Source organism: Phyllobates terribilis, unplaced genomic scaffold (genome assembly GCF_046119375.1).
Source record: "Phyllobates terribilis strain yellow unplaced genomic scaffold, ASM4611937v1 Scaffold_1__5_contigs__length_1240528914, whole genome shotgun sequence".
NCBI classification, from domain to species: domain Eukaryota; kingdom Metazoa; phylum Chordata; class Amphibia; order Anura; family Dendrobatidae; genus Phyllobates; species Phyllobates terribilis.
This window is the reverse complement of record NW_027362761.1, coordinates 29832266-29855889: the sequence shown is the minus strand read 5'-3', so window position 1 is coordinate 29855889 and position 23624 is coordinate 29832266. Positions and strand designations below refer to the sequence as shown.

General features: G+C 42.6%; 1 protein-coding gene across 3 annotated transcripts in view; it reads left to right on the top strand.

The window, feature by feature from the left end:
• The first annotated feature begins 2598 nt into the window (after positions 1-2598).
• Positions 2599-23624, top strand: part of LOC141179821 (transducin-like enhancer protein 1) — a 35544-nt gene continuing 14518 nt past the window's right edge. The window contains exons 1-4 of one of the 3 annotated variants that reach the window (XM_073660648.1): positions 2599-2753; positions 7193-7265; positions 20890-21017; positions 23005-23068. In XM_073660648.1, coding sequence (XP_073516749.1) covers positions 7242-7265; positions 20890-21017; positions 23005-23068 — 216 coding nt within the window. In that variant the 5' untranslated portion in view covers positions 2599-2753; positions 7193-7241. Of the gene's footprint in view, positions 2886-7192; positions 7266-20889; positions 21018-22159; positions 22363-23004; positions 23069-23624 lie in introns of those variants that run through there. The other 2 variants (XM_073660646.1, XM_073660647.1) reach the window with 2 other exon arrangements.

Here is a 23624-nt window from a genome sequence, read left to right as displayed (position 1 = left end):
GGTTCAAGGTTCTATGGTCTGATGAGACCAAGATCGAGATCTTTGGTGCCAACCACACACGTGACGTTTGGAGACTGGATGGCACTGCATACGACCCCAAGAATACCATCCCTATAGTCAAGCATGGTGGTGGCAGCATCATGCTGTGGGGCTGTTTCTCAGCCAAGGGGCCTGGCCATCTGGTCCGCATCCATGGGAAGATGGATAGCACGGCCTACCTGGAGATTTTGGCCAAGAACCTCCGCTCCTCCATCAAGGATCTTAAGATGGGTCGTAATTTCATCTTCCAACAAGACAACGACCCAAAGCACACAGCCAAGAAAACCAAGGCCTGGTTCAAGAGGGAAAAAGTCAAGGTGTTGGAGTGGCCTAGTCAGTCTCCTGACCTTAACCCAATTGAAAACTTGTGGAAGGAGCTCAAGAATAAAGTCCACATGAGACACCCAAAGAACCTAGATAACTTGGAGAAGATCTGCATGGAGGAGTGGGCCAAGATAACTCCACAGACCTGTGCCGGCCTGATCAGGTCTTATAAAAGACGATTATTAGCTGTAATTGCAAACAAGGGTTATTCCACAAAATATTAAACATAAGGGTTGAATAATAATTGACCCACACTTTTATGTTTAAAATTTAATAAAATTCAACTGAGCAACATAACTTTTTGGTTTGTAAGATTTATGCTTCTGTTCATAAAACCTACTCTCGTTTGCAGTTTGAAGGCTCTAACTTATTTGCATCTTATCAAACCAGCTAAATCTGCAGGGGGTTGAATACTACTTGTAGGCACTGTATCTATCTATCCATATCTACTATCTATCTGTTGTCTATCTATCTGTCTATCTATTATCTATCTATCTGTCTATCTATCTATCTATCTATCCATATCTATCTATCTATCTATCTATCTATCTATCTATCCCATATCTATCTATCCCATATCTATCTGTCTATCTATCTATCAATCACATATCTATCTGTCTATCTATCTCTCTATCTCTATCCATATATCTATCTATCCATTATCTATCTACCCCATATCTATCTATCTATCTACCCCATATCTATCTATCTATCTATCTATCTATCTCTCTCTCTATCTATCTATCTATCCCATATCTATCTATCTATCTATCTATCTATTATCTATCTATCTATCTATCTATCCCATATCTATCTATCATCTATCTATCTATGTATCTATCTATCTATCTATCTATCTATCCCATATCTATCTATCCCATATCTATCTATCTATCTATCTATCTATTTATCTATCTATCCCATATCTATCTATCTATCTATCTATTATCTATCATCTATCTATCTATCTATCATCTATCTATCTATCTATCTATCCCATATCTATCTATCTATCATCTATCTATCCCATATCTATCTATCTATCTATCATCTATCTATCTATCCCATATCTATCTATCTATCTATCTATCTATCTATCCCATATCTATCTATCTATCTATTATCTATCATCTATCTATCTATCTATCTATCCCATATCTATCTATCTATCTATCCCATATCTATCTATCTATTTATCTATCTATCCCATATCTATCTATCTATCTATCTATCTATCTATTATCTATCATCTATCTATCTATCTATCTATCTATCTATCTACAGTATCTATATATCTATCTATCTATCATCTATCTATCTATTATCTATCTATCTATCTATCTCATATCTATCTATCTATCTATTATCTATCTATCTATCATCTATCTATCTATCATCTATCTATCTATCTATCCCATATCTATCATCTATCTATCTATCATTTATCTATCTATCTATCTATCTATCTATCTATCTATCTATCTATCTATCTATCTATCCCATATCTATCTATCTATCTATCTATCTATCTATCTACAGTATCTATCTATCTATCTATCTATCTATCTATCTATCTATCTATCATCTATCTATCTATCTATCTATCATCTATCTATCTATCTATCTATCTATCTATCTATGTATCTATCTATCTATCCCATATCTATCTATCTATCTATCTATCTATCTATCTATCTATCTATCCATCTATCTACAGTATCTATCTATCTATCTATCTATCTATCTATCTATCTATCTATCTATCTATCTATCTTTATTTTTAATTCAAATGAGCTTTATTGGCAGGACCAAACGCACATTAGCACTGCCAAAGCTAGTGTAAAGTAGGGAATAGGAATATCTATTCCGTCCGTCTATCCATCTAGTTAGTCCATGAAGTATAGTTTCTAATTATGTATTATACAAAATGTTGAGAATTATAAATAATCACTCTTATGCAGCTTACAGAGTGAAATACAGAGTTCTCCTTTAATATGCCATGTCTACTATTATAGTGATCACATGAAAAAATCGCCCCTTCTGTTGGTGTGTGTGTGTTCTGTTAATAAATGTGTGTGACAGGGCCGAGAACAGTGAGGAGTTAAAACAAATCACCATTCGATATGGTCTGGAGACTCAAGGGTTAACCAGCTAAGAGTCTGTGGTTCGCTTGATTGGCAGCTATGTTACAAACAGCCAATTGAAACTAAATAAGCGATACCCACGTGGGGCGAAACGAGCGATGATTGGTTGAAACTGGCTTGGGCAGCCTGCAGGAGCCTGGACCCACGTGGAGCTGGCGGCTGCTTATTGAGCTGGAGGGAGGGGCTGCACCGAACACCGGGAGACTGGGCCCGACCGGACACTGGCTCCTCCTACCTCGGGGCCCGGTGAGAGCGGGGGACATCTGGGGGGCGAGTGTTCGATCTTACTGTGTGGCTGGGATACACAGGGAGAGAGAGGCCTGTGGTGGTCGAGGGAGGGATCTGCTGGAGAGGAGGACGCAGGGAATGGGATAAGAGGTAATTTGGGGAGAGGAGTCTGAGATGGTGGTCGTAAGAAGGCTCTAGAGGCCACGGGGGTATTGGGAGACGTGTGGAGGCCAGAATACACCCTGGGAGGAGGAGGAGGAGGGGATCTGGGGATGAGACTGGGAGGCCAGGAAAGGACGACACTTGTCTGGGGGCTTCACATAATAGGGGGGCAAATCCGGGCTGTAGACTGAAGTGTGGGTATGATTGAGGGTCCCCAGTAATGTGACTGTATTGTAATGTAATGGACAGTGCGAACTGCATGTGTGATTACTGATGAACTCGTATGTGTTAACTTTCATGTGCGATCCCTACCTTCCAGGACGCTGTCTGGCTTACGGCGTGCGATCCCTACCTTCCAGGACGCTGTCTGGCTTACGGCGTGCGATCCCTACCTTCCAGGACGCTGTCTGGCTTACGGCGTGCGATCCCTACCTTCCGGGACGCTGTCTGGCTTACGGCGTGCGATCCCTACATCCCGGGACGCTGCCTGGCTTACGGCGGGCGATCCCTACCTCCCGGGACGCTGCCTGGCTTACGGCGGGCGATCCCTACCTCCCGGGACGCTGCCTGGCTTACGGCGGGCGATCCCTACCTCCCGGGACGCTGCCTGGCTTACGGCGGGCGATCCCTACCTCCCGGGACGCTGCCTGGCTTACCGCGGGCGATCCCTAGCTTCCAGGACAATACTGAACGTCTTTGATGTCCTCATTATTTGATACATAATCCTATTTTACTTGTCAAACGTGGTGCCTCCCTTACCTGGCCCTACTTTGCTTATCATATGTGATGCCCACCAAACCTGATCTTATGTGGTGCCTTTCTTACCTGATCCTACTGTGCTTCTCATACGCGATGCCCGGCTTATCTGACCTTATAATGCTTTTCATACGTGGTGCCTTCCTTACCTGATCCTATTGTACTTATCATGTGGCTCTGATTTACCTCATCTTGCTGTGCTGATCATACACGACTCCCACCTTACCTGACCCTATTTTGCCTATCATATGTAGCGCCCACCATACCTGATCTTACAAATGCTTAGTATATGTAGCGCCCACCATACCTGATCTTACAATGCTTATTCTGCCTTACCTGATCCTATTTTACTTATGTGGCACCCATCTTACTTGTTCCTACTTTGCTTATCATATGTATCACCTGCCTAGCCTGATCCTATTGCTGGGCTATGGAGTCTGTGTCCATTTTGGTGGCGTTGGTATAAAATGGACCGACCATTGGGTACAGTAGTACAATGCAGGATGTGCTGTATATTTTACCATAAGAATTTGGGAAAGTTATGAAATGTCCTATAAATGTCTGTTCAGTTCCTGATCTCGGCTTTTAGTTGAGATGAATCTGTGCTGCACTTTATGTACATGCTCAGTAGTGAGGCAGTGAGATGAATCTGTGCTGCACTTTATGTACACGCTCAGTAGTGAGGCAGTGAGATGAATCTGTGCTGCACTTTATGTACACGCTCAGTAGTGAGATGAATCTGTGCTGCACTTTATGTACACGCTCAGTAGTGAGGCAGTGAGATGAATCTACGCTGCACTTTATGTACACGCTCAGTAGTGAGGCAGTGAGATGAATCTGTGCTGCACTTTATGTACACGCTCAGTAGTGAGGCAGTGAGATGAATCTACGCTGCACTTTATGTACACGCTCAGTAGTGAGATGAATCTGTGCTGCACTTTATGTACACGCTCAGTAGTGAGATGAATCTGTGCTGCACTTTATGTACACGCTCAGTAGTGAGGCAGTGAGATGAATCTGTGCTGCACTTTATGTACACGCTCAGTAGTGAGGCTGTGAGATGAATCTGCGCTGCACTTTATGTACACGCTCAGTAGTGAGGCAGTGAGATGAATCTGTGCTGCACTTTATGTACACGCTCAGTAGTGAGGCAGTGAGATGAATCTGTGCTGCACTTTATGTACACGCTCAGTAGTGAGATGAATCTGTGCTGCACTTTATGTACACGCTCAGTAGTGAGGCAGTGAGATGAATCTGTGCTGCACTTTATGTACACGCTCAGTAGTGAGATGAATCTGTGCTGCACTTTATGTACACGCTCAGTAGTGAGGCAGTGAGATGAATCTGTGCTGCACTTTATGTACACGCTCAGTAGTGAGATGAATCTGTGCTGCACTTTATGTACACGCTCAGTAGTGAGATGAATCTGTGCTGCACTTTATGTACACGCTCAGTAGTGAGGCAGTGAAATGAATCTGTGCTGCACTTTATGTACACGCTCAGTAGTGAGGCAGTGAGATGAATCTGTGCTGCACTTTATGTACACGCTCAGTAGTGAGGCAGTGAGATGAATCTGTGCTGCACTTTATGTACACGCTCAGTAGTGAGGCTGTGAGATGAATCTGCGCTGCACTTTATGTACACGCTCAGTAGTGAGGCAGTGAGATGAATCTGTGCTGCACTTTATGTACACGCTCAGTAGTGAGATGAATCTGTGCTGCACTTTATGTACACGCTCAGTAGTGAGGCAGTGAGATGAATCTGTGCTGCACTTTATGTACACGCTCAGTAGTGAGGCTGTGAGATGAATCTGCGCTGCACTTTATGTACACGCTCAGTAGTGAGGCAGTGAGATGAATCTGTGCTGCACTTTATGTACACGCTCAGTAGTGAGGCAGTGAGATGAATCTGTGCTGCACTTTATGTACACGCTCAGTAGTGAGATGAATCTGTGCTGCACTTTATGTACACGCTCAGTAGTGAGGCAGTGAGATGAATCTGTGCTGCACTTTATGTACACGCTCAGTAGTGAGGCAGTGAAATGAATCTGTGCTGCACTTTATGTACACGCTCAGTAGTGAGGCAGTGAGATGAATCTGTGCTGCACTTTATGTACACGCTCAGTAGTGAGGCAGTGAGATGAATCTGTGCTGCACTTTATGTACACGCTCAGTAGTGAGGCTGTGAGATGAATCTGCGCTGCACTTTATGTACACGCTCAGTAGTGAGGCAGTGAGATGAATCTGTGCTGCACTTTATGTACACGCTCAGTAGTGAGATGAATCTGTGCTGCACTTTATGTACACGCTCAGTAGTGAGGCAGTGAGATGAATCTGTGCTGCACTTTATGTACACGCTCAGTAGTGAGGCTGTGAGATGAATCTGCGCTGCACTTTATGTACACGCTCAGTAGTGAGGCAGTGAGATGAATCTGTGCTGCACTTTATGTACACGCTCAGTAGTGAGGCAGTGAGATGAATCTGTGCTGCAGTTTATGTACACGCTCAGTAGTGAGGCAGTGAGATGAATCTGTGCTGCAGTTTATGTACACGCTCAGTAGTGAGATGAATCTGTGCTGCACTTTATGTACATGCTCAGTAGTGAGATGAATCTGTGCTGCACTTTATGTACATGCTCAGTAGTGAGGCAGTGAGATGAATCTGTGCTGCACTTTATGTACACGCTCAGTAGTGAGGCAGTGAAATGAATCTGTGCTGCACTTTATGTACACGCTCAGTAGTGAGGCCGGGCTGTGGAGTCAGAGTTGGAGTCGGGGGTTTGGCTTACTCCACAGCCCTGGAAGTTCTCATACGTGGTGCCTGCCTTCCCTGGTCCTAGTTTGCTTATCACACATGGCGCTTTCTTTACCTGAACCTATTTTACTTATGATACTTGACATCTGTTTTGCGTGGCTTTAATTCTTGAATGACTGCTGTTTTTTATTGAGGGTCAGGGCTTTATTAGCACATGTGTATATCCAAACAATGATATCAATATAACCTAACATGTCACCACTGTGTGGCATGCAGCATCATCTGTGAAGTGCCACATTCACATAATGACCAGAAATGGAACATTTTGTAGTAAATTATCCGTTTGCCGCCATCATGGCTTCAGTGTTCTTGTCAGGCTTCCTCCAAAGAAAAGAAAAATCTGTGATGGCAATCCTTCTGCCCCCGATGGCCGGCATGTCTCACCCCTATCTGCAGGGCTTGTGCACCTCTTTTTTATCTACCCACTTTGGCCCCGATTCATCAAGACTGGCCAACGTGCACGCTAAATTTTTATGCAGTTCCGACATTGCGCAAAAATGTAGCGACTTTTCCAAAATTTTTATGCACGTTTTCTGTCGTAAAAGCTTTGATTATTTCTGTTCTCTTTATGCCCTGATTAACAGACGGGCATTAATGTTGCTAGAGAACTGTAACACGGTGTAAAACCTTAGGTAAATGGGGCGCTTCCGATGTGGAAACTTTGATGCAGATTGGTTGAGTTGTCTGATTCGCTGTAGGTCTCATTGGCTTTCTTTTCTTTTGCAGGAGAGGTCCGTATTTTACTCTGCGACACATCCTACTACCTCCTGTGAAGATGTTTCCACAGAACAGACCACCAGTAAGTTCATAGTTTGGTTATTATGGAGAAGGAGGAGTTTGCTTCATCTTCCATAGCTTTGCTGTATTCTTCCGGTGTAAAGGCCCCTTGACACATTAGACTAAAGCTGGCCAAAACAACTGACCATCTAATGTGTATGAGGGGCTCCCGACTTTACCCTGACAGATGTGAGAAGGATCGGGCAGTCTAAATTTAAACGCCTGATCCTTTCGTTCTCAGCTGAACTAAGCGGACACCAGAGGAGTAGAGTTCTCCCTTCTCTCCACGGAAACGCATAAATGCTTGTCCGAGCCAAGTGTTTGTGGATGGAGATGTCAGGAAATAAAACTTGTGAATATGGGTACTTTTATTAGGTCTCTTGCAAGCGTGGGTGACAATAGAGATGATGCCCAATCAGTATGTAGTGTGCAATTTGAGAAACAATGACATGTCACAGTAAACCAAAATCAACCAACTGTCCTAAAATCATAGTGAAAAGATTGAAATCGTATGCATGATTTCATCGTGGCACCTCGTTGTGTGTGTGTGTGTGTCTTGTATGCAGTCCTGTCAATGTCTGGGCATGCTCCTGATGAGACACCTCAAGATGGTGTCCTGGAGGATCTCCTGCCAGACCTGGATAAGGACATCGGTGAGCTCCTGGACTTTCTTTGGGTCTACTTGGCAGCCTTGGCTTCACTGATAAATAATGTGCCAGTGGTTTCCGGTCTGGGGAGCGTGAAGGCCGGTGAATGTCTGTAATGTTTGTCATCCAGGAACCTCCCTACACCAGCCTCCAAACCACATCAAAACATGGGGCTGGCATACACGAGAAGGGACCCAGGGTCTAATTTACCAGTGTAAGGATTGTCAGTGGCTGAGAACTTCATCCTAGTAAGGAATAACAGTCAACAGTTGGCTATCACATGGAGGTTTGTGTGACCTTCCAATGATATGCTGCCCCTAACCATCACTGACCCACGACCAACCCGGTCATGCAGGATTATGTTCCAGTCACCATTACTTGGACCATACTGTCTCCAGACTGTCACGTGTGCACCTGCTTTCATTTATTAAGGGAATGGGGTGCCAATGGTAGACCTACCAATTCTGGTGTTCTGTAGTACACTGCTTGGTTATCAGCGCGGGCACAGATCCCAGTACAGGACTTTGGGTTCTACTGCCACACAAATAGTCTGTTTCTAACAGTTTAGTCAGAAAAGTACACACCAGTAGTCCGCTGGAGGTTATATATGCACCTACAGGTCCAGTTGCCCTCCTGGAGCTCTGTCTTCCTCATTTTGTATAACTGTCCATGCTCTGTATCTGCTTTGTGCTCTTGAGATGGCTTGCAAACAGATCAAACCTTGTGATAACATGTATGAATGTGCCATCCCGGAGGAGCTGGACTACCTAGGCAACTTGAATGGCATTGCCTTGTGCTACAAGTAGGGACAAGGTCTCTAGCATAATGTAGAAATAGAGAAGGATAAGGAGAGGGGAATTGTCTGTGGTCACTACCTGCAAGATCATTTTTTGTGGGGCTGTCTTGCTGTTATCTCTTCAGTGCATAAGGTGCCACTTTCATTTGCCCCAAAAGCAGTGTATAATATATTATATATCTTATGTGTGTTACAAGGCAAAATCTTCTGGTACGGTAAATTTATTGGCATAGCCATGCTCATGTGAGACCAACCCCTGATGGCGTGCATGAAACTCTTGAGGCCTGATTTTTAGGGCCACAAATTTAGATGGTATAGTGCAGTTAGTCTGATACCAGTTGACTGATGGACATTTCACTTTATAGGCCCTTCTGTGTAGGCGCCATGTCTCTATGGGGTGCTTGTATGGTCTTCATGCTGTGCCTTTAATGTGCCGCACAGTGTGTAATTAGGGTTTCTATAGGATACTATCTAGCTTTATGCAGAATGGAGATGCTACATACTTTGCCTGTTTGCTTTGGCATCATCCTTAATCTTGAAACAAAGTCTTTGTTGTACGTGATAAGTGTTAACCTGCTTAATAGGACATTTACTTGTCATGTGACTGCTCTGTTTTTATTGCGCTTTACAACGATTCTCTTTGGTGCAACTACAAGTGGCAGGAATAATGTATCAGGGTTTGTAATATTAAACTTACACAAATTTCAATGATTTTGATTGTGGAACTAGTGGTATTGCCATTTTTCTAAAGTGACCCAGTAGGCTTTTTTTCAACACTATAATGCGAGGTCTAAATATGCTACTATGGCCTGCTGCATCTCTGGACTTGTCTACCATCAAGTACAACATCTAAGACGTCATTGGTTGGCAATTGCAACGGTTGCTGCCAGCAGTGGATCTTGATTTGTATCAAGTGCATTCAGCACGGCATAACGTTCCTCAGACAACCATTTAATAATCTCATTGATGGCAGCCAAGACTTGTAAGTGCATATATTTCTGTATGGCGATTATACTCCATACTGAATAATTTGAGATGTTTTATTCCCTATTGGAATGGAGCGGCCGTGCTGCGTTCGTTCCCTATAGGATGCCCAGCACTGCTCTGTGCTTTGCACTATTGAGAATGACCTGAATGTACTCCTGTTCCATGCTAACTGTGATAAGTGCCCACTGCGGATAAAAGTTCCCAGTTCTGCCGATCGGTGGGCGGACTCCACCAATCAGAAGGTTATCTCCTAATAACAATCCCTTTCAGAAAGTGGGGTTTTTTATTGTTTTGTCTTCTGCATGTTAAATATGTCCTGCATTTCTTGTTGCATTTTCACATTAAAATCAGTTCTTTGTTTGACGTGCTCATATAATCTAAAATTATTAAAAACACAGTACTGAGGAAAAAAGCGCACACAATTGCTATTTTTGCACATTTTTTATCCCCCCCCCCCCCCCCAAATAAAGTCCAATAAGTGTGCGTGAAAATCCATGGTATGTAAAAAGCTTCCGGCAATAGTAATTCAGCCCTTTTTGCAATGGTTGTTCTGGGTCTTTGCAGCTGACAGCACATGAAATTAAAGTGAATTCAGAGTGTGAGGAATGAAAAGCCGGAGTTTTATGTTTTCAGATTGTTTTGAAACCTTAATCATGTCTTTGATGGCTGCCAGATGAATCCTGGCCAGGGGTTCATGGAAAATCCAGTTATGGGGAGCCTTTAGTATTCTTATGTGGCGTACAGTAGTACAAACGGACCGTGTCTTGAGCCTGCAATTTTCTTGCATTAAATATTTCCATACTTTGTGTTTTAGCAGGCATTAACATACCCTTATGGCTATCCTTGATGAAATTCGCTAGGCTCTGTGCACATAATTTTGGAGTTTTTTATCCCTCTTACTTTTGTACATAAGTCTACTAAAGTTTTTTTTTCCCCACCTCCTGTCCTATACACAAGAGGAGTGGAAAAAGTTATGGTAACCTGTACCACCATGACAGAGGCTAAAAGGGACTCTTGGTTGACTGCTGTCCGTTGTATGGGGACATCTGGATACATGTGACATGTAGGCTGGCAGCTTTCCCCAGGGAATGCAGTAAATGTAGTGTTCATATCCAGTGCGCACTCAGTCTTAGGCCGGACTAAAACAAGCGTATTTTTGTTCTGTGTAATGTGGAAGCGCACATGAGCGAATTTTATAGGAAAAAACTCCCAGCATGCACTGTTCTCATCAGTGACGGGCAGCTCGCACTCGTCTGCGGTACGGAGAAGCGTCTACACATGGACTATGGATGCTTGGCTGCTCACGGGCACACTGACTAACACTGGTCAGTGCGCTGTCTGTTTGTGGTAATTGCGCACATGGCCTTGATATTTGCGGTTACAGCCCTATACAGTAGCGCATTCACCTGAATTACCACAAGGACACCATACATATGATGGATGTCCAACACGTGCATTCAAGAAATAAACATCTGTCCGTTCTACCAAAGCGGTCGGTCCGACCAGTCGTAACCCAGTCGGGCTCTCCCCTTGCATATTAAAGGGGTAATCCTATCCCAATATGTAATAATATTAACAAATACCTCTAATTATAAATGTAGTATAGTTCTTCTGATTCGTTATGTCTCTTTCCTCATGTGCAGGCATTGCAGGACCTTAGGTATCCATGGTTACGACCACTATTAACGAGCTATCTAGCTAACACTCAGGTATCCATGGTTGCGACCACTGATATAGTAAGGTCCTGCAATGCCTACACATGAGGAAAAATACGTGACAAATCAGAAAAACCATACTATATTTCTAATTGGAGGTATTTGTTGTTGTTTTAGGAATACCCCTTTAAGGCTTGTGCATGTGGCATGGACAGAGGCACATTTGCATTTTGTGTACATGGATAAATACAATCACTCCAGGGGTAGACTGTAGTACATTGGCTGAAAAATATTGTAACTTTTTAAAAGTCACAATTGCTGAATCAGCCAAAAAAATCTGAAACCCCCATAATGGCATTTTTCCTTAGTTTTTGGTCAGCCTTTTTACTGGCACTTTTCTGTTTTGTTTCCCCTGCAACAATAAAGAAAACGCTGAAAGAGGCCTGGGAATCTTCTGCGCTTTCCCATTCACTTGCATTGTAAAGCATAGAGTATCCTCTGAGCAGAAGACCTATGGTTCGCCTACTTCTTTTAGCCTCTTAGACACCTAAAACTTAAGACGCTCAAGTACCAGAACATATGAATAGCACATTGTTTTGTACAGAAGTGAATGAATGTTCAGGGTGTGGTGTGTGTTTTTTTTTTTTTTTTTTGTTTTGTTTTTTTTGGGGGGGGGGGGGGATTCTTCAGGTCAGTGTGAGTAGGGCACCATCAAACTTTGTATATTTGGTTTTGCTTATTTTTAAGTGGTGAAAATATTTTCAGAAATTTTAAGAAAAAAGTACCCATTTCCTGAGACCATAGCTTTTTAACTTTCCTACAACTATTTTTGGTTACTAGTTGATGTTGGTTCCATTTATATAATTTTGATTTATTATAATTTACCATAGTGAATAAGTAACTTTATATTTTGCTAGATGGAACTTAAGCGGACGTGATGACAGCAAACCCCCCCCCCCCCCCTTATTTTTAAATGCGAAGAAGGGAACTGATTACATTTTTTTTTTTTTTTTTTGTATAAACACATATTTTTTAAACTTTTCACCACTGTATTTCCTTAGTTTCCAAACCCCAAGTTGTTTTATGTACTGCAATAGCACAGTATTGCATTATATAGAGAAAATGAGGCTGGACTTCACAGCAGAACCAAAATGGCAGGGACTGAGGGCTTGGGAATCAATTGGCACTCTGCTATCACGTCACTACAGGGGGTGAGGGAGGAGCCGCTGTCACACCAGGGGGTCCTGCATCTTAAATGCTGCTGTCAGTGTTCTGACAATGAAATTTTAAGGGGGCGATCAGAGCTAGCTCTCATCACTGCTGTTAGTGGCGGGTGCTGGTTGTGTAAAACAGATGGAACCCCCCCCCCCCCATGTTTGGAGCAGGCTCAGCGCTGAGTCCGCTCTGTATACTAGCATCTGACTTGTGCCACACCTGCATTGCCACTACTGGTCTATTTATGGGGGTCTGGCTCTTTGCTACCCACAATTACCTGTTTAAAGGGTCTTTTGCTCTTGTGCGAGTGCTGCAGCCGCCTAAAGATAAATTATGTTGCAAATAGTATTTGATCAGCGGGCAGAATGTTTTAGAGCATCGGGAGCTGATGAGATTGACAGACATTTTTGTGGGAAAAGCTTCAGTAAACCTTGTATTTTTTTCATTGAATTCCCTGATGTTTATATATGGATCGGAGTCCCATGAGCAGTCCTTCTCGGTGATTGACAGTCTTTCCAGTATGACTGCATGCAGAGGTGTCAGTCCCTAGTAGGACTAGTATTTCTGCTCGGCTTCCCCTTCTCTATGCCATGCTGATGACAGATAGGACTGCATGTATAATGTGGCCCGTTCCCTTTAATGTATACATCGCAGCAGCTGTGCATGGTATAGCAGCACTGTCCCATAGAAGTAAATAGGACAATGGAGCAATACTCAGCACAGCTGCTACTAAGCAGTTGTAGCAATGCTAGCATTGAAGAGGCTGTAGGGGTGGCACATAAGCCACACTGCCCCTTTAAACAGCTGATTAGTGTGGGTGCCAAGAGTCAGACCTCTACAGATCTGATCTTCAGGCCCTATCCTAACCCTCTTCATTCTACATGGAATTCCCCTCCATGTTTGTAGGTATGTTAAGCATAGACCTGTGACTATGAATACATGCCTTTCTCGTTTTTCCCACATGGATGAGTCTGGTGTATTGGGAATATAAATGATGGCTTTGTGGTCGTATCTATTAACAAAGGAGCAGCGACCTTTTATCATGGGCTTTAGTCTTTCTCTTCAGCTCCTGTATCCCATGACCTGCCGTCCCTTTGACCGATCAGCTACTTTATCTTACTGACTGCTGGCTTGATAGCAGCTAGTGTAGCTGTCCCCAGAGGGGGTGAGCAGTTACGGAAAGTGGAGCAGAATATCAAGTGCTGGAGCACCAGTGGTTGTGGGTGACTGGTCATAGTTCACTGTCCCTGGTGAAGCATTGCCTAACAGTCTTTGGCTGGCAGCCAGTGGCGGAGTGATGACACGTGAGATGGTTAATGGTTTCTCTTGTCACTGTAGAGATCTAGATGCGCTGAAATGTAATAAGACCTTACAAATTGGTACAATCATGGAATATACATTACGTTTTCAAGAATAAGATCTCCTTCAGATTTAAGAAGTGTTTGAGCATGCACATAAACTACACAGAGCAGCCCATAAAATCATTACATGGGTCTGACGCTAGGTCAAGTTTCACAGTAGATGACCGCTCAGTTATCTACATCCTAAAGTAACAAAACCCAAAAGAGCCAAAAAACATGTTGGTATAAGTGCAATCCATAGGTGTGCATTCACACTGTGGCCGTTTAACAGACAGAACCTAAGATAAAAAATAAAATGAACAAATTACTTATAAGTAAATAGTAATAATACATGTAAATAACATGGGGTACTTAGTTAACATTGTTTTGATCAAAAAAGCATAAAAGCCATCCCAACCATGACAAGGTGTACCCAATCTAGATCAGAGATGTCAAATTCAAATACACAGAGGGCCAAAATTAAAAACTTGGACAAAGTCGCGAGCCAACCTTGGTATTTGTTAAAAAAAAATGTCTACAATTGAGTGTTTCTGTGTCCTCAAATATAATGATAAAACTTTTCATGTGGAAACAAACTTAAAGTGCTTGTCCTATGAACAAAGTACATTTTATCAATAGATCTTTGAATAAAATTAGCACATAATCACAAATGGAATATGATGCAAACAAAAATGCCCCCCCCCCCCCCAAACACAGTATGATGCCCCATAGTGAATTCTTCCACATTACCCACCACACATGGTATGATGATCCTACTGTAACCCCCCCCCAGCAAAGTATGGTGACGTGACCCATCACAGTATAATGCCCCAACTGTGATCCCCACATAGCACTCCCCACAGTATAATAATGGTCCCCACATAGCCCCAAGCATTGAGAGCCAAATATCACCGTGAGGGCCAGAGTTTGACATGTGTGATCTAGATGATATCTAACTCTTGTAGTTCACCTCACCACGTGTCAGCAGATGGCCAGAGTAGGACCTAGGACCCCACTGGTCAGACTCCTTCCTGTGGAAAGCTATATAAACACAATGGACAGCCCAAAAGGGGAGCAACGCCCCTGTTAGTACAAAAAGCTGAAGCCAAAAACAGAGCTAGAGCATATGCGGACAAATAGTGAGATGAACTACAAGAGTTGGGTACCATCTGATTGGGTACACCTTGTCACAGTGGGATGGTTTTCATGCTTAGTTAACACTATTATGATCAAAAAAGTGCTGTATTTTATTTACATGTACTATTACTATTTATTACTTTTTACCATGGCTGTGGAGTCGGTAAGCCAAACATCCAACTCCTCAATTTCTATGACTCCGACTCCCTCATACATGGCTCATGTATAAGTGATAAATTTACTGTAGCACAGATTCATCTCCGCTAAAAGTCTAGACCCTTAGACCAGGAATAGGACAGACATTTATAGGACATTTCATAACTTTCCCAAATTCTTATGGAAAAATATTCCTCACAAACTGCATTGAACTACTGTACCCAATTTATTATATATTTTAGGAGTTGGAATCAGTCCGTTTTATACTGACTCCTACTCCACAGCCCTCCTTATTACAGGGTGTTTGCTCATTTTGTCTTTATCTTGGGTTCCATAAAGGAACAAAGTAGGTATGTATGTTGGATGTGGTTACTTTGTTTCCATGTGTGACAACACACCTATTTTTTGGGCATGAAAACTGTCATGTTGCCAATTTCTCTCATTCTGCTCTGACATTGCCCTTTATCAAAAAAAATGTAGTGCAACTGCTGAAGAGGGTAGATGGATACTGAGCGGCACCATACACTGGTTGTATGCTGCCATTGGTTTGAGGTATGACCATCAGAAAATCCCACTAATGCCTCTTATCGAGGCGTTTTCGCTTGTGTATAGTGCCGTCCTGCTTATTTTTGATGTGTTGTGTAATTGTGTTTAGCTGGGCAATGCCTTGTACGTTTGAGGTTATGGAAATGGTGTAAATAGCGCTAATGCTGTCATATCCCTGACAGTGTGATTGTTGCTTCTCTCCGTTGTGCTAAGCTGCACGAATCCCGTCAGTCTGGAAGTCTGTACACCTATAAATTTTGGCTTATATTATATTATATTGTCTTTTAGCTTAATGTATGGGTGTGCCACAGTATTTTTTAATTCTCTGATGCTAGCAGTGATGTCCCCATATAAGATAAAAGTACTCCCAAGACCAGCGACCCTGTAGTACCAAGTTGTTGTTTTTTTTCTGAATGCTACAGCCACCTTCTTTATTTTAAAAGGAATCTGTCACCAGGATTTTGCGACCTAATTTGAGAGTAACATAATGTAGAGACAGAGACCCAGATTCAAGCGATGTCACTTACTGCTTGCAGCAGTTTTAATAATCTCCTGCTGATAAAACAGCGATGCTATCACTAGAGGACTAAGTAAACCTGCTGCCATATACATGAGTTCTGTATAATCCCATCCCCACCACTGTTTGGTAGCTTTCTGCCTATGCACAGTGTACACGGTAAGCTGCCAATCGGCGGCGGAGTTGCACGTAGATCTGCAGCAGAGAGAACAGTGATTTTTATCAAAACTGCAGCAAGCAGCCAGTAAGTGACACGTCAATGAAATTGGGGTCTCTACCCCTACCTCGTACTACTTTCAGATGGGGTAGCAAAATCTGTTGATCGATTTGCATTTAAAGAAAACCGGTCATCTAATTCAAGCTACCCAAATGCGGGCAGCTTGAATCTGAGCCTTGCCATGTATATTTTTGCCTAAAATGCTGAAGCGTTTCTGAGTAAATAAAGTATAGATTGCATAGCTAGAGGTGATTGACAGGTCTTTCCCTTATGTGTAGATGGGGAGAGACCTGTCAGTCACCTGCCGGAGCTCTGGGAGTGGCTGGCCAGGTATGGCGCTGGACTAGTCTGGATCATTAAAGCTTACCTTCTCTGAAATGCCAGTGTGATATATGTATATATTATATACAGTGCCTACAAGTAGTATTCAACCCCCTGCAGATTTAGCTGGTTTGATAAGATGCAAATAAGTTAGAGCCTTCAAACTGCAAACGAGAGTAGGTTTTATGAGCAGAAGCATAAATCTTACAAACCAAAAAGTTATGTTGCTCAGTTGAATTTTATTAAATTTTAAACATAAAAGTGTGGGTCAATTATTATTCAACCCCTATGTTTAATATTTTGTGGAATAACCCTTGTTTGCAATTACAGCTAATAATCGTCTTTTATAAGACCTGATCAGGCCGGCACAGGTCTGTGGAGTTATCTTGGCCCACTCCTCCATGTAGATCTTCTCCAAGTTATCTAGGTTCTTTGGGTGTCTCATGTGGACTTTATTCTTGAGCTCCTTCCACAAGTTTTCAATTGGGTTAAGGTCAGGAGACTGACTAGGCCACTCCAACACCTTGACTTTTTCCCTCTTGAACCAGGCCTTGGTTTTCTTGGCTGTGTGCTTTGGGTCGTTGTCTTGTTGGAAGATGAAATTACGACCCATCTTAAGATCCTTGATGGAGGAGCAGAGGTTCTTGGCCAAAATCTCCAGGTAGGCCGTGCTATCCATCTTCCCATGGATGCGGACCAGATGGCCAGGCCCCTTGGCTGAGAAACAGCCCCACAGCATGATGCTGCCACCACCATGCTTGACTGTAGGGTTGGTAGTCTTGGGGTCGTATGCAGTGCCATCCAGTCTCCAAACGTCACGTGTGTGGTTGGCACCAAAGATCTCGATCTTGGTCTCATCAGACCATAGAACCCTGAACCAGTCTGTCTCAGAGTCCTCCAAGTGATCATGAGCAAACTCTAGATGAGCCTTGACATGACGCTTTGAAAGTAAAGGTACCTTACGGGCTCGTCTGGAATGGAGACCATTGCGGTGGAGTACCTTACTTATGGTATTGACTGAAACCAATGTCCCCACTGCCATGAGATCTTCCCGGAGCTCCTTCCTTGTTGTCCTTGGGTTAGCCTTGACTCTTCGGACAAGCCTGGCCTCGGCACGGGAGGACACTTTCAAAGGCTGTCCAGGCCGTGGAAGGCTAACAGTAGTTCCATAAGCCTTCCACTTACGGATGATGCTCCCAACAGTGGAGACAGGTAGGCCCAACTCCTTGGAAAGGGTTTTGTACCCCTTGCCAGCCTTGTGACCCTCCACGATCTTGTCTCTGATGGCCTTGGAATGCTCCTTTGTCTTTCCCATGTTGACCATGTCTGAGTGCTGTTCACAAGTTTGGGGAGGGTCTTAAATAGTCAGAAAAGGCTGGCAAAAGAGATCTTTAATCCACACATGTGAAGCTCATTATTCTTGGTGCCTGAACTACTTCTTAATACTTTAGGGGGACCAAACAGAATTCATGTGGTTTGAGGGGTTGAATAATAAATGACACTCTGAATTAACTGTTAACGTTTTAAAAAAAAACAAAAACAAAATTTGCTGCAGTGCATTTCCCACTTCCAGGCTGATCTACAGTACAAATGTCACAATGCCAAGTTAATTCCGCATGTGTCAACCAGCTAAATCTGCAGGGGGTTGAATACTACTTGTAGGCACTGTATGTATGTATGTATGTATATATTATAATTAATGTGTGTGTGTGTATGTATGTATGTATGTATATATATATATATGTGTATATATATATATATATATATATATATATATATATATATATATATATATATTTAATATGTGTATATACAGTACAGACAAAGTTTGGACACACCTTCTCATTTAAAGATTTTTCTGTATTTTCATGACTATAAAAATTGTACATTCACACTGAAGGCATCAAAACTATGAATTCACACATGTGGAATTATATACTTAACAAAAAAGTGTGAAACAACTGAAAATATGTCTTATATTCTTGGTTCTTCAAAGTAGCCACCTTTTGCTTTGATGACTGCTTTGCACACTCTCGGCATTCTCTTGATGAGCTTCAAGAGGTAGTCACCGGAAATGGTTTTCACTTCACAGGTGTGCCCTTTCAGGTTTAATAAGTGGGATTTTTTGCCTTATAAATGGGGTTGTGTTGTGCAGAAGTCAGGTGGATACACAGCTGATAGTCCTACTGAATAGACTGTTAGCTGCTTTTTTCTTGCCATAATACAAATTCTAAGTAAAGAAAAACGAGTGGCCATCATTACTTTAAGAAATGAAGGTCAGTCAGTGCGAAAAATTGGGCAATCTTTGAAACTGTCCCCAAGTGCAGTTGCAAAAACCATCAAGCGCTACAAAGAAACTGGCTGACATGAGGACCGCCCCAGGAAAGGAAGACCAAGAGTCACCTCTGCTTCTGAGGATAAGTTTATCCGAGTCACCAGCCTCAGAAATCGCAGGTTAACAGCAGCTCAGATTAGAGACCAGGTCAATGCCACTCAGAGTTCTAGCAGCAGACACATCTCTACAACAACTGTTAAGAGGAGACTTTGTGCAGCAGGCCTTCATGGTAAAATAGCTGCTAGGAAACCACAGCTAAGGACAGGCAACATGCAGAAGAGACTTGTTTGGGCTAAAGAACACAAGGAATGGACATTAGACCAGTGGAAATCTGTGCTTTGGTCTGAGGAGTCCAAATTTGAGATCTTTGGTTCCAACCACTGTCTTTGTGCGACGCCGAAAAGGTGAACGGATGGACTCTACATGCCTGATTCCCACCGTGAAGCATGGAGGAGGAGGTGTGATGGTGTGGGGGTGCTTTGCTGGTGACACTGTTGGGGATTTATTCAAAATTGAAGGCATACTGAACCAGCATGGCTACCACAGCATCTTGCAGCAGCATGCTATTCCATCCGGTTTGCGTTTAGTTGGACCATCATTTATTTTTCAACAGGACAATGACCCCAAACACACCTCCAGGCTGTGTAAGGGCTATTTGACCAAGAAGGAGAGTGATGGGGTGCTACGCCAGATGACCTGGCCTCCACAGTTACCAGACATGAACCCAATCGAGATGGTTTGGGGTGAGCTGGACCGCAGAGTGAAGGCAAAAGGGCCAACAAGTGCTAAGCATCTCTGGGAACTCCTTCAAGATTGTTGGAAGACCATTTCCGGTGACTACCTCTTGAAGCTCATCAAGAGAATGCCAAGAGTGTGCAAAGCAGTCATCAAAGCAAAAGGTGGCTACTTTGAAGAACCTAGAATATAAGACATATTTTCAGTTGTTTCACACTTTTTTGTTAAGTATATAATTCCACATGTGTTAATTCATAGTTTGATGCCTTCAGTGTGAATGTACAATTTTCATAGTCATGAAAATACAGAAAAATCTCTAAATGAGAAGGCGTGTCCAAACTTTTGGTCTGTACTGTATATTATAATATAATATAATATAATATAATTAATATGTGTATATATATTATAATATAATTAATATATGTGTGTATATATATATATTATAATATAATTAATGTGTATATATATTATAATATAATATATTGTGTGCGTGTGTTCAACCAGGCTGCGGCTTGGCACCATGAATCAGGTGACAAGTTCCTTTTTAAGCATCTTAGACTATGAACAATATAATATGTTCCTAATGTCACTACCATGATCCTCTAGAATAGTCTCCTCTTGAAACATGGACCTTTTCTTCTGTGGCATGTTAAATGGAACAGAGCAGATACTGTAAATCAGCTGATTTCATGGAAATAGCAGCTGATCTGCAGTGCCTGGAAGCGGACACTACACAGTCTGACGATGGTGGTGCTACATACATGCAGCCGCTGCCAGAGCGAGCACCTGATCGTGTGGGTCCTAGACCTCCATCAATCTAATATTGGCACTAAAGATAGGTCCTCGGTGTCACACTAAGACTTCATGCACTGTATGCAAGCAGAGTGGGAGCCTGGTAGTAACCAGTGCGCTTAGAAATGTGTTTTCTGCTTTCTGCCTACTTAGACTGACACTACAATGGGTAGACTGATCCACGATGTTCAGTGATGTTTCTCTGGCATTGCAGCATATACACAGATTCTGTTTTAATCTTTTTCTCCAGGCGCACTTGCAAGCATCAGTGGCAGCTGGAGCAGCTTCAGGGCCTCCTCAAAGCCTCAAACTCACCTACCCCGAGACCTTGGATCGTATTAAGGAGGAGTTTCAGTTCCTACAAAGTCAGTACCACAGGTAAGGCCCAGCACCGGTCCCTAGGTATGCCCAGTATTCCTAATTACTGGGCCAGCCATAGTCTTACTGCTCTGTGTGACTGTCATCTGAACGCCCACAATGCACTGCTTCCTGGTAACTGAAAACCTCATGCTAATCACATTACATACAGTACAAGTAGAGCAATGTATGGATAAACCTACTGGACTTTAGCCATAGAATGCTGTCAATTGTGTTTTTTTTTTTGTTTTTTTTTATATTCTTACCATCTTCATTCGATACAGTTACAGCTATGCTAAATTTTTACACATTTGTTTTCAGGTTTTACGAAGTTATTTGATTTCAACTTTGTTTTTTTTCTTAAACTGTTTTAATTTTACTTTTGTGTGTGTGTGTGTGTAATGGTACATTTAGACAGGCTGATTGTTGTCCAGTCTTCTGATAGTCTGCAGTCGCTGTGTGTGACTTCAGACTTCCGAATCCTAATAATGCGTGCACATCACACGCTGTCAGGATTTTCCATTGTTGCAGGTGAGAGCTGGCGGTAACGTGACCACAGTTGTGCAGTTTGCATACTTCCGGCCCCATTCTGACTAGATGTGTGCGACTTCGCTAAGCTCACTTGTATTGAGTGATGCCTTACAAGTCTAGTTTGCACGTGACTGCATGTATGCAGATCCCTTGCTTACATGACCAACTTCTCTCAACTGCAACAACGGAGAATCCTGACAGCATGCGATTTGCTGTACCTCTGAACTTGTGGTTTCTGAAGTCTGCAGTCACCTACAATTGACCATACTGTGTTTTTGCTTACTGGCCTGTTTAAATAATGATGGGGATAAACTATCGATAGTTTGACTGTTCTGTCCTCATACTGCATCCAGTTATTAGGTAATAACTGGATGCAGTATTAGGTGATCATTGGTAAAGTTTACACCGTCAGATAATCTGGAGCAGGCAAGGCGATTATCTGCTGGTGTAAATGTTCCATAACTGCTAAGATGCTGAGCTCAGAGCAGTCTTGGGAATCTTAGACATCCATTTTTTTTTTTCACGTACGAGAAAAATGGACCGATGACTTTGATTATAGTATGGTCTGAGTAAAATGAATATATTATATTCCCTTGGGTCAAAGTCGGACATGTTTCTGCGATTTTGCACAGGCCAAGCTCAATTCACAGAAAATCAGACATGCATGGCCCCGTGGACTATCTGTGAAAACCACGGATGGCACTCATGTGAGAAAATCAGATGTCTGAATGAGCCCTTAGATTGTGGAAGTTGCAGGTTGTATACCACAGTCGATACCTACTGCCTATGGAGTGGACTCGGGTTAAAATACACTTAAAAAGGACTTTGGAATATTGTAAGTCATTGCACTCCATGAACATGGGCTACTTTAATGCTGAATTTGCTTTTATTTGGGGGGAAAAAAAATCATTAAAAGCTTCTTTTTTTTTTTTTTTTTTTATTACTATGTTGGTGTGACCTATCCTTGGGTTTGTTCATCAATACAAGATTGGTGGAGGACTGCCTGTTATCACTATGAATATCACTACTGTTTAGTGGATGATGTTGGGTTCTGTAAATCATTCCTATCCTATTCAATGGAAACTGGTCTGGCAGCAGCCAGTGAACAGTGTAAGGAGCTGTGGTGGTCGGCCCTGTTCACCATTTACATTGGTAGGGAGAACAACCGATCTGTGGCGGTGACTAAGGATAGGTCATCAATATAAAAGTAGTAGACAACCCCTTCCATATCAGACAAGCTTCGAAGTGCAGTATTACAATTGTACTGAAAAGTCATTGATATTTCCCAAGCGTCCAAAATTCGCAAGGTTCTCCCTAGATCACTGTATAATAATATGGCGCTCCAAGTTTGGTTCACAGCCTGCAGGGGAGCAGAGTGTTTAGGGCGTAATACCTTACCATATTACTGCCAGGTGTTACTAAACTAGCCTTCTGATGCTTTATACTGATGCGTCTGTTCTTCTTTCATTGCCTGAAGTTTAAAGATGGAGTGTGAGAAGCTAGCGACTGAAAAGACAGAGATCCAGAGGCATTATGTCATGGTGAGTGCAAGTATGACTGATGTATGTCAGAGGCCTCATAGGCTCCTTCCTCAGGATGGTGGTGAGCCAGGAGTGTTAGGGTATGTGCCCACGTAGCGTTTTACAAGTGTATTTGATGCGGAATTTCCGCAGCGGAAACGCTTGTAAAATGCTTGTTCTTCCGCACCCCATGGTCCCCAATGAGAATCCACAAGTTCTATGCCCATGCTGCGGATTTTTTTGCAGCGTTTTTTATGTGAACAAAAATCCGCAGCATGTCAATTTTGCGTTTCCGCAAGCGGAATTGCCTTTTCAATGCATTAAAAAACGCAAGGAAATTCCGCATGGCGAAAACGCGCGATAAACGCTTGCGAAATCCCGCATGCGTTTTTCCGGGAAAAGACATGCGGAAATGAAGCGCAAATTTTCCGCTTCATTTCTGCAACGTGGGCACATAGCCTTAGTGCCCTATTTTACAATTTATTTATAGGACCCACAAATAATGACTGTATGGGTCTTGGCTGAACATACGCACTAGACACAGTATATAATGCTTATTTTCTTCTCTTTGCACTAC